This window comes from Magnolia sinica, chromosome 1, assembly GCF_029962835.1.
Source record: "Magnolia sinica isolate HGM2019 chromosome 1, MsV1, whole genome shotgun sequence".
NCBI lineage: Eukaryota > Viridiplantae > Streptophyta > Magnoliopsida > Magnoliales > Magnoliaceae > Magnolia > Magnolia sinica.
The window spans coordinates 134,637,512-134,649,453 of NC_080573.1; the positions used below are offsets into that span (position 1 = coordinate 134,637,512).

General features: G+C 40.9%; 1 protein-coding gene across 1 annotated transcript; it reads left to right on the top strand.

Moving 5' to 3' along the window:
- The first annotated feature begins 766 nt into the window (after positions 1 to 766).
- Positions 767 to 11,906, top strand: LOC131218888 (uncharacterized). The gene is made up of 3 exons (XM_058213768.1): positions 767 to 955; positions 11,347 to 11,460; positions 11,675 to 11,906. Exons 1-3 carry the CDS (start codon positions 832 to 834, stop codon positions 11,719 to 11,721), a joined length of 285 nt encoding a protein of 94 aa, XP_058069751.1. The 5' UTR covers positions 767 to 831; the 3' UTR covers positions 11,722 to 11,906.
- Positions 11,907 to 11,942: the final 36 nt, after the last annotated feature.

The following is an 11,942-nucleotide window of genomic DNA, read 5'->3' on the forward strand; positions in this document are numbered from 1 at the left end:
GCGGTTACAGTCTCTCGGCGGTAACATAAATTTTGAATCAAGCTTATATTATGTTTTCCAGTTGGAGTCACCTTGTGAAGAGCAAACCCTTGTAAGGGACATATCTAAATTGAAAACTAAATCTGAGGCATGATTTAAAAAACAAAGCAGATCCAATTCTCAAATGAACCATAGTACATGAAGAGTAATAATTGTTCATTAAAAACTTCTTGTCAGCCACAGAAGCTAGGATCAAGATGATATTTGTGTTCTATTCCTTGTAGGTCTTTGTGACCTTATCAACAGGTTGGATGACAAATAAACATTACAATGGACTCTAAGAAGTTTTAAATGGTGGGGATTTAATCATCACTGTTTCCTGTGGTGTGGTCCACATAAGATTTGAGCATGCTTCGTTTTTTGCGATCATGCCCTAAAATGAGCTTTTGAAAATGGTTGGATGGTGTGGATTTAAGGTACATGCATCACTGTGAAATCCACGGTCTGCGTCACTATCCTCGGTGGATCCAGGGTCTCACCTAATCTGCTCCCCATTGTGAAGGGGTTGGATGGAGATAGACATCAGGGTGGGCCCTGGGAAGTTTCAACAGTGGGCGTCAATTTTCCCACGTGTGGTCCAGTTGTGGTTTGGATCTGCCTCGTGTTTGGGTTAATTTCCTGAAATGAGCTGGCGAAACAAATGGACGGCGCAGATGTAAGGCATACATCACGGTAGGACTTAGGTCTGCAGTAATCTTCTACTAGTAGGGTGCAGCAGGCAGTCCGTGTCCTTCGTCTAGGGCCGAGGAGAACAGAAAAGGGGTAAAGTAAGCGGAGGAGAGAGAGAGAGCAATGAGCGGAGGCGGCGGAGGAGGAGAGAAAGGTGGTGCGGCCCCTAAGACTCCTGCGGATTTCTTGAAATCTATAAGGGGGAGACCGGTGGTGGTGAAGCTGAATTCGGGCGTCGATTACAGAGGTTGGTTAGTTTCTCTTTCTTCGATTCCTCCTTCATTTCTTCTTAGAATATCTTACTGAATCAAGCCTTTTTATTATCCTCATTCCTCCATCTTGACAAGCGTTCAATCTTAGAAACCTGATTCAAATCCCGAAAGATCCAACCGCAAACCCCCCTTAGGTCATAACCATAGTGAAATCGTTTTTTATTTTTTATTTTTTTAAATAATAAGCTGCTTATAAAATCGAGACTAATTATGTATAATGGCAAATTAAATATCATTTCTTGTTCAGCATCCTTTCCCCAAAAAAAAAAAAAAAAAAGAAAAAAGAAAAAGAAAAAAGAAAAAGGAAAAAAGGGTTCTAAATTATATGTGCATGTCTACCAATGTGCACTTGTGTTTTCTCAATTTCAAAAAAGGTTGTTAACAACCTTATTTTCAATTATAATTCTAAAAGACATGCCCCAAATATCAAAATAAGCAACAACAATAGAAAAGTGTGATTCGATAATCATTTCGAATTTTGCGTTGAAAAGGAGTGGATTGTGACAAGAGAAGTTCTGATTCTTCTTCTAATTATTCACTCCATTTCTTCTTCTTCTTTAGAGAATCTCCTATTCTTAAAAGTGTGATTCAATAATTTTTGATGGATTGTGATGGACGGCTAGAAGTTCACGTGACCCAATTTACATGAAGATGGTTTCTATATTATTTCATGTTATTTTCCCTCTTTAGTTCTTAAAAGTTGTGTTGAAATAGATTTTAAGTACATAGTCTTTGGTTCATGTAATAACTTAAGGAGAGGGAGTATTTGTGTACCTTCCCTTGTATTATGAAAGCCCTAATTATAAGTAGAGGAGAGGCTAGGGGCCTCGCCACCTTTTGCACCACCCCCCCCCCCCCCCAGGCGTAAAGGCCATTGCAACTGTTATGGAAAAAAAACCTGTAACCGCAGCTAACGGCCCGTTACACCCCCTATAAAGGGCATAACAGTCTCGTAATGGTCTATTATGGGGCAGATATAGGTTTTTTAGATATGTTTTTTCAATGTTACGGGGCAGATATAGGTTTTTCAAATATGTTTTTTCAACGTTAGGGGCAGATATATGTTTTCGTTTTTTTTTTTTTTTAATAATAATAATTTTAAAGAGACCGTAATGGCTATTACGGGCATTGTAACAGCCGTTACGACCCATATTGTAGAGGTAATACTGGTGGCTGTTATGGTCACCGTTACTGTTATAGAATACCTTGCTTCTCAATCTCACTTTGTGAACTGGTATCATGGTGGTATAGATCTGGTTCGTTCTTCCTTCTTCTTTTTTTCACTCTTTTTCTCTTCTTTTCCTTTTTCCCCCCTCCACAAGGTGAAACACCAAATTATTGGGGATTGGTTTATGCAAATCACTTTCATTTGTTGTTCACCCACCATGTGTGGGTTGTGTGGAGTTGTTCTTCATGAGTGTGTTTGACGCTCACTTATGCTCAAAACCAATTTTTCTTTTTTCTTTTTTTGAAAGATTAGAAATTTATTAAGCAAAGGAAAAAACTACAAGGATATAACAAACAAGAAAAAGAAAAAGAAAATGAAAAGAAGAAGAAGAAGAAATTAAGAAAATACAAAGACACCGGACCCTCATTTGGCTGACCCACTACCATCGATTATGGAGCCCAATCCCTAAACAGCACTAACACTATTGAGAAAACTCCTACTAGAGTAGAACTCTGGTTCTGACAAGGTATTCTGTATCGGTAACGGTGGCCGTAACGGTCACCACCATTATCGATACGGTATCGGCCATAACGGCCGATATGGGTGTGTAACGATCGTTACGACCCCCGTAACGGTTGAAAATTTTATTTTGCTCGAAAAATTCTGAAAAAATATCTAGAAAATCAAGAAGAATGTAAATATTTCAAATATGTATTCATTTTTTGTTTTGAACATGTTTATGGTAGTGTAACGGTCCACTCTTTGTTGAGAGTGTTTTATCGGGCTGTCTAGTGAATTGTTTAATATGATTATGTCTCTAATGTTTACACATCACAATCAAGCATTAGAACTAGAAATCAGAAAAAGGCATAAATATTGCTTTTTCAATTTTTTGAAAAGAAAAGGCCCTTCGAGATTCTATTCACTCAAATCACTTCAATTTACAGTTTTAATCTTAAAAGCTATAGTAAGAGTGATCGAAATCTATTGTAAAATGATATAGGAGAGTTTTGGAATGAGAAAAGTGAAAAAGAGGAGAAAAATGAATTTTAATAGGAAAAAAAAGTAATCGTTTTTCGACTGTTACTGGAGTAACGATCGTTATGCCCTGTAACGGCCTTTATAGCCACCGTAACGGTTGATATGGTCTCAAAAAACTAATTGCCCCTTTTCACTCCTGTATCGTGTAACGGTCATGATCATTACCTATAAGTATTGGCCTTTACGGGCGTATCGTAACAGATACAGAACACCTTGGGTTTTGAAAGCAACAGCTATTCCTTTCAGCCCATATAAATGCCATTAGGATGATACACCCTTTTCTTTTTCCTAGAGCTCCTCCTAAGTCGGTGTGCCAAAAACAAAAGAGGTGATCCACTAACTTGAGCATTATCCATGACAGCCCAGCTAAGTGAAAAATGCTCCACCAAATATCTAAAGAGAAGTTGCAATGGATGAAAATATGATCCATTGATTCCTCCGCCTTGAGGCAAAAAAGACACTTTCGGGAGAGTTAGCACTCTATTTCGCCCCATAAAACCATAGGGAACCCAAGTTGCATAAAGTAATTTATAAAGAGATCTAATTGAAAAGGATTTTGAGTTCGCTAGTGACCAACAAAGAGTATCTTTCAAATTTAAAGATGGAGAAAACCCGCAATTGGGAAAGAAAAGATTTCACACACACACACACACACACAAACATCTGTAGAAAAACAGTCACCCACCAAGATATTAGGTTCGGGAACAATGGCGAACAGAGTTGGAAAAGATTCAACCAGGGTGGGGCAACCACACATCTTGTCCAGCCAAAGTCTGGTAAGTAAAGCGTTTCCCAACAAGAAGGAAACCCTATCAAAGACTAGCAAGGCCACCATTGCTATTCCTTTCCAAATGTAGGACGCTCGATGAAGGGAAGAGTTTTTTTTTATCCTCCATCCTATGGGAGAGGCCATATTTAGCAGCTATAATTTATCACCACAAACTGCTGGATTCCTTTTCAAATCTCTAGATCCATTTACCAAGGAACCCCCAACTTATTTTAGGGATTGAACCCAAATTTGAAGCATATCCAAAGCTTAAGTGGACACACCACAAGAAACAATGGGAATAATGATTTCCACCGTTGAAACCTTGCTAGGGCTCACAGTGATGTTTATTTGTCATCCAACCTGTTCATAAGATCACACAGACATGGATGAAGGGAAAACACAAATATCAGCTTGATCCAAAACTTTAGTGGCCCTCAAGAATTTTTCAATGGTAGACGTTCAATTCACATTGTTTCTTGTGGTGTGGTCCACTTGAGCTTTGGCTATGCTTCATTTTTGGGATCAAACCCTAAAATCATTTGGTAAAATGGATGGACAGAGTCGATAAAATACATAAATCATGGTGGACCCCATAGAGTTTACCAACCCCCCCAAAATAAAAAAATAAAAAAAAATCCTTCCCAATCATGACGGTTCAAAATGGGGCATCTATGGCCAGATTTAAAGATTAATGAGGGTGTAGAGAAGGTAAATGCAAGTGAAGGGTTCTTCGTATTTATCATCAATTGGTTTGTGCATTTGTGGTGGGGATCATCAATCGTTACCCTCTTAAAGCAAATGTTGGACGAGTTCAAGTTCAGGTTCTTCCCTTTGTGTTTGATTTCTTCTCTTCCTCAAGAATTATGCTAAGCATAGTCTTCTAACTCCATTTGAGTAAATGGATCTTCAAATTATATCAGCCAAACATAATGGTACAAATTATTTATAATGGGCCACATTGGCAGAAGTGTTAAGGGCCTCAAAAGAAGATAACAGGGAAGTCAAAGGATTTGGATTGAGCTGTTTAGTAGGGATATGAAGGCCTGCCCACTAGATGAAGATAGAACCTTAGATAGCAATGATTGGCGAAAGAAGATTCATAGAGCCGACTAAATAGGTGGGATAAGGCTTTGGTGATGATGTTGATTTATTAGTTATTTTAAAGGGAATAAATTCGAATATGCAATGCAAGGACAATAAAAACTGGCATTATAATGTTTGTATCAAAATATACTGTGATACAATCATGCTTTTATAAAGATAAATTTACATTGGTATGGCCTATTCCCTTTCCTTTTCTTTGAATTTTACAACTAGACAACAGTGCCTTTCAAAAAATAAAAATAAAAAATGACCGGCAGTTCTATGGAGCATGTTCTATTGGCATTTTCAATAATTATGACTTGCTTTTTGTTTCATGTTGGGGCCCAATTGTCAATTAGAAGGGTGGTAGTGCAAATTGCACATGGCTTCCAACATGGACACAAGGCACATATGTACAAGATCCCGCCGTTCATTACATAGGCTATATGGGCCATGCTTCAAAAATTAGATTGATTGGATGATCCTAGCTACTTCATTGGAGCAGGCCTCAAAATGGGCAGTGGTATTCCCCCTACCCCCTCAAAATGGGCAGTTGTCCCAAGGCCTGATGTTGCCAGGTCCTATCATGGGACCCACATGATGAGTGTATTGGGAGCATCTTCATACCTGATATTTGTCCCCGTTGAGAATTTTTTGTGCAGTAAAATGCGCAATAAGTTGTGTTCAATCAAAATTCCTTGTAACCAGTGTTTTAAATAGCAGTGGCATGTTGCATACCATTCAACCCTTAGTATTGTGTAGCGTGAGCTACACGATACTTCTATTTTTTAATTTAAAAATGGGAAAAACATGATAAATAGTAAGAAAAAAGAAAAAAATAAATAAAAATGCATGAAAGATTATTCAAATTTCAAGTATAAGCATGTTGAAAAAAGTTATTAATTATCACTTATTGAAAGCCAATCCAGATATATAAAGTTATAAACCAAATCAAATAATTATCACATCAACAACTTTCTAAGCAAACCACTTTAGTTAATAGTCTAATTGAAACTACAAGTCACAACTCATAGGTATGAAAAAGAAGTAAAAATCCCACAGGCAAAAGTATTCAGTACAATTCAGATGTCATCAATACAAAGAGGGGTTTTCGAAACCCTCTTTCGAAACCCTTTTTCTTTTAAGTTTAGTTTTAAAGGTTTTTTAATGTGCGAATTTCACACCAACTTTAACAAAGGATCACCACCATTTTAAGTGAAAGTAAACAAAGAAAGGTTTGATTTTAACTTTACACTTTAAGTTTTTCATGATGTGAATTTTACACCATTTTTAACAAACAAAGCTTTAAAAAAAACATTGTAGCGTACACTACAATTGTTACACGCTACGTAGATGTAGCGTATGCTACAGGGGATTTATGCTATTTAGCTATGTTATGAAATGCATACACTACCGGGGATTTATGCTATTTAGCTATGCTACATAGTGTACGCTACATCTCCCTAACTCAAGCCTTTTCAGTTCTGAATCTCCGTTGGTGCTTTGGAGGCCTTCTAAACCCTCTCTCTCTCTCCTCCCCAGTCTGCAAACCCGTCTGACTCTGATGATGATCTTTCGGGGAAGGAGCTCTCGACTTCTTGCTACTCGGATTTTGCGTCCAGGCCGCAATCTCCCTCCTCCCCCATCCTCTCTAGGGAGTCTCTCGAGCTGGGCCCCATCACTCTCTTCCAGGACAATTCTCCGGGAGACGTAATTGTAGCAGAACCGCTCCAGATGCGTGTGAACCCCCTTCATCTTCAATGGATCCACTCTGATGTTATCACAGCGGATGAAGACAGAGAGGACCTTCTCGAGAAAAACCATGATAAGCGGTGGATCAGGGATGCGGTGGGGCATGTGGGTAGATGTCTTGGATTATCGTTTGGGGATAGGCTAGAAGACTACATAGCCTTATTTCAATGCATTGAAGGGAAAGGATGCCCCATGTCTGAACCACGAACTCCCTTGAAACACACCCCCAAATCCGGAAGCAGTTGTAGAGTTCAAAGCCTGGCTCCTTCTTCTCGTCTCAAAATGCGCCCAAATCTAAGCATAGGAGGCAGGGTAATTGGGGAAGTTCGGTTGTGCCCCATGAAGATAATTTCATGGAATGTTAGGGGGTTGGGCTCTAAGCAGAAAAGAAGTTTAATTAGAGCCTCTGTCAGTAGAAAAAATCTTGATTTCCTTTGCCTCCAGGAGACTAAAGTTCCGGTTTTTTCGGATTCTCTTCTTCGCACTATCTGGAGCGTTCTTGATGCAAAATGGTTAACTCTCGATGCGTACGGGTCTTGTGGGGGTATTTTGGTAGCTTGGAAGTCGTCTAATTGGGAGCTGCTTGCTTCCTCCTCGGGATCCTCCTCGGTGACTACTATGTTTAAAAATAAGTCTACTAATTTTTAGTGTCTCCTTTCTGTCGTTTATGGCCCTTCTGTTGATGCTGGTAGGAAAGAAGTATGGGACGAGCTAACTCATGCCAGGCATTCCTTCTCAGGTCCCTATTGTGTGGTGGGTGACTTTAATGTCGTGCGCTTTGCGGAGGAGCACTCCCGTAGAAGAAGGGCGTCCCTGGCTATGTCTCGCTTCTCTGACTGGATCCAATCCCAAGAGCTCATTGATCTGCCTCTTTCGGGGGCCAGATTCACCTGGACGAACGGTCGGCGATCCCCCATTCTATCAAGGCTGGACAGATTCCTCGTTTCTACAGAGTGGGTCGAATCCTTCCCTGCGGTTCATCAAATCGCACTCCCTAAATCCACTTCTGACCATTGTCCCCTGATGCTTCTCATGGAAGTCGTCGACTGGGGCCCAAAACCATTCAAATTTAATTCTTCTTGGCTCCAAGTGAAAGGCTTCAGACAGAAGGTCGCGAAGTGGTGGGAGAGCTTCCAGGTGGATGGTTTTGCTGGGCATCGCCTGCTCTGTAAACTCAAACTCCTAAAACAGAAGATCAAGGAGTGGTTGCAAGAGGAATCGGGTAAGAGAAAAATTGAAACGGAGGCCCTATTCGCAGAACTCCAGCGTTTGGATGCGGAAGTTGAAGACTCTACCTTGACGGACGTCACCCTCAGCAGACGAATTCAAATCATTCAGTCTCTATCGTCTAGAGCTCTAGAAGACGAGGTGTCTTGGAGAATCAAATCAAGATCTAGGTGGATCGAGGAAGGCGATAAAAACGCTAAATACTTCCATAACCTTGCGTTTATGCCGGCCCGATCCAAGACGATCGTTAGCATTACAGAGAATGGTGTCGTTTCTGACGACAAATAGGTTATCGCTGATCTTGCTATCAACCATTTTAAAGCCCTGTTAAGTGCGGAGGATCAGGTCAGGCCTCGTCTTGATAATGTCAGGTTTACACACTTGACAAAGCCGAGTCTCATCTCCTTGAAGCCGAATTCACCGAAGAGGAGGTCAAGGCAGCAGTTGTTTCTCTGGGTAGCGATAAATCTCCAGGTCCTAATGGCTTTCTAATCATTTTCTTCCAATCCTTCTAGTCAGAGGTCGGCAAGGATGTATTCCACTTCATTCAGGAATTTCACCATAGAGGTAGGCTGTCTAGAGGTCTTGGGGCTTCCTTCATTACTCTCATTCCGAAGGTGTCTGGTGCTTGTTGTTTCTCTGATTTCAGACCTATCAGTCTGATTGGTGGCCTGTACAAGATTCTTGCTAAAGTTTTATCTACGCGTCTTCCGAAAGTTATGGGGAAATTGATATCTCCTAACCAGAATGCATTTCTAAAAGGCAGACAGATAATGGACTGTGCTCTTATCGCTAATGAGGTTCTGCATTCTTGTCAGAAGGCTGGTTTGGAAGGTATTTTCTGCAAGCTGGATATTGCTAAGGCCTACGACCATGTCAACTGGTCCTTTCTTCAATATCTGCTCGCTCGCATGGGTTTCGGGCCTAAATGGAGAAGCTGGATTGAAGCCTGTGTTGGGTCAGCTCATTTTTCTATATTACTGAATGGTTCTCCTAAGGGTTTCTTCAAGAGTTCGAGAGGGCTGCGGCAAGGGGATCCTATCTCCCCCTTCCTGTTTCTAATCACTGGCGAAGCCTGATCCAAAATGCTGCTTAAAGGGCAACAGGACGGAATCTTGAAAGGTATAGCTATGCTTGGGCTGACTGATCCCATCACCCACATTCAATTCGCAGACGATACTCATATTCTCTAAAGCTTCCATGCCCTTCATCTATAACCTCCGAACAGCTCTTTACTGCTTCGAGGCAGTCTCTGGCCTGTGCATCAACATGGCCAAGTCGAAACTTTTCGGTGTCAACGTCAACTCTGATAAACTTGATAGCTTTGCTGATCTTTTGGGCTGCCCCGCCGATTCTTTCCCTACTACTTTTGTCGGTCTCCCTCTCTCCTCGGGTACTCCCAAAAAGATGTGGGACAGAATCATCTCTAAATTTCAGAAATACTTGGCATTATGGAAATGCAGATACCTGTCCCTGGGTGGTCGCCTCACGCTCATCAACTCCGCTTTCTCCAATCTTCCCCTCTACTTCATGTCTCTTTTCCAATGCCCTGCGACAGTTTTGAAAGCAATTGACAACATTAGACGGGACTTTCTGTGGTTTGGTAAGGCTAATCAGAGCAACATCCACCTCCTAGACTGGAAGGAAGTATGCAACTGCTACAGGCATGGAGGTGCTAATATTAAAAACCTGAGAAGAATGAATACTGCGCTCCTTAGTAAGTGGACTTCTAGGCTAGGAGCCGAGCCGAATGCCTTATGGTCGTTGATTATCAAAGGGAAATATGGGTCATCTAAAGGTGGGTGGTGGACTAAGGATTCTACATACTATAGGGCTTCTCACTTATGGAAAGGGGTGCTAAAGTCTAAACAAGTGGTGCTCCAAAATATCAGCTTTGAGTTGGGTAATGGATCTGCCACTCGATTCTGGGAAGATAGTTGGGTGGGTGATATTCCCCTGAAGGCCAGGTTCCCTAGCATCTTCCGCTTGGCTCCTGTTAAAGATATATTCATCTCGGACTGCTATTCTAATTCGGCCGGTAAAACAACTTGGGATATCAGATGTGTTAGACATCTCAAGGACAGAGAAATTCCCGATTTCTTGGACTTGCTGGCCTGTATTTCTAACTTCAAGCCGCAGTACTTTGAATCAGACAAACTCATCTGGAAGATTGACAAGTCCAGTTCTTTTTCGGTCAGCTCTTTCTACACCTCCCTCTCTCCCAATCCTATCCCTCCTCCTACAGCCTCCCTTTTCATCTAGCGCATCCCGGTTCCCCCCAAAATTGTCTGTTTTGGGTGGCTCGTGGGCTGTAACAGAATTCTGACTATCGACAATCTTAGAAAGCGAGGCATGATGATAGTGAATATCTGCTTATGCTGTATGCGTGCTGTGGAGTCGGTGGACCATCTCTTGGTGCATTGCTCTTTCATTTCGATTATTTGGAACGATCTTTGCCAGTGCTTCAATATCTCGTGGTGCTCCCCTGAATCGGCCCACAGTCTCTTATCTTCCTGGCAAGGTGCTACAATTGGGAAACCCAGGGTGACTGTCTGGCGTATGGCTATCTTGGCTGTGTCGTGGTCTGTCTGGCTAGAAAGGAACGACAGATGCTTTAATGACTTTTCGTCCTCTGCTTCTGCGGTCAGTTCTAGAGCCAAAAAGTGGCTGATTGAATGGGCAGTTAACGTCAAGGATTTGCAAGGCCTTGATCTTTGTTTCTTAGGGATTTAATGTTTTTCTGCTATCTCAGAAGAATTTCGTTTTGCTTTCGTTTTTGTTTTGTTTTTCCCTTTTTTTTTTTTTTTTCTTTTCTTTTGGTTCTCCCCTTGTTTTCTTCTTTTCTCTTTTAATAATATTTTCCGTTACTTAAAAAAAAAAAAAAAAAAAACATAGTGTACGCTACAAGTGCTATTTGAAACACTGCTTGTAACAAATAAGGTTTGGTTCACATAATTTGGCTATACGCCAGTGTTGCCATTCACAAAAACTGCATATAGGATGTGTGAATTGGTGCCTGGAATTTCCTGCCATGCAGTTTCAGGGTTACTAGAACTTACTAAGCCACAACTAGTTTATCAGATCGAAGGAGTGGAGAAAGCATGGCGATTCCACTCCTAAATTCCATTAGATAACTGAAAGGAGAAGATGGTCCTAGTGCAGTTGGGCTACATAGTTCCGGAAAGCAAGCTATTGTTCTGTTTTTTGTTTTTTGTTTTTTAGAAGATGGTCCTAAGCAAGTTTATATCATTAGAGCATGCCAGTTCAGGTATTTGATCATTGAGGATAAGAGTTGTACTTTTGGCATGGCTTTAATCATTATGTAGGTATTCTAGCATGTCTGGATGGATATATGAACATCGCGATGGAGCAAACTGAAGAATATGTCAATGGTCAGCTGAAAAATAAATACGGCGATGCTTTCATCCGAGGAAATAATGGTAACATGTTCATTTTACTACTAAACTTGATTTTTTCTTTTGATTGATGAGAGATGGGGACCAAGGATTGACGACTCAACCATGTCACATGTGACTCGTCCGAGTCAACTTGGACTTGGCTGAGTCTCAACTGGAGTCAGGATCAACAGAGTCAGTCCGAGTCTTAGAGTCTAAACACATTGATGGGGGCATCTTGTTTTCTCCGTTGATGCAGTTCTCTATATCAGTACATCAAAGAGGACACTAGCAGAAGGGGCTTAGAGAAAATGGAGGTGTTATCCAAGTGAGTTGAAGATATGTTGCAGATGCCACTTTGTCGGGTAGCTTTTGATTTGTGTATGCATTGACATTTTATCAACTTCACAAATTATCCTGCAACCTTGTGGACAAAAACTATATGAATTTGAATGATGAATGCAACTGTTTTCTTCTAGAAATCATGCAGTTTAGCATCATCAGGGTTGAAACTTGAATGGAAGGAA

What these genes read in the sequence shown, in the direction of transcription:
- LOC131218888 (XM_058213768.1), top strand. Translation starts at nt 832, where the DNA reads ATGAGCGGAGGCGGCGGAGGAGGAGAGAAAGGTGGTGCGGCCCCTAAG. An exon ending in TTCGGGCGTCGATTACAGAG is followed by an intron (nt 956 to 11,346) that starts GTTGGTTAGTTT and finishes ATCATTATGTAG; the next exon opens with GTATTCTAGCATGTCTGGAT. An exon ending in TTTCATCCGAGGAAATAATG is followed by an intron (nt 11,461 to 11,674) that starts GTAACATGTTCA and finishes CCGTTGATGCAG; the next exon opens with TTCTCTATATCAGTACATCA.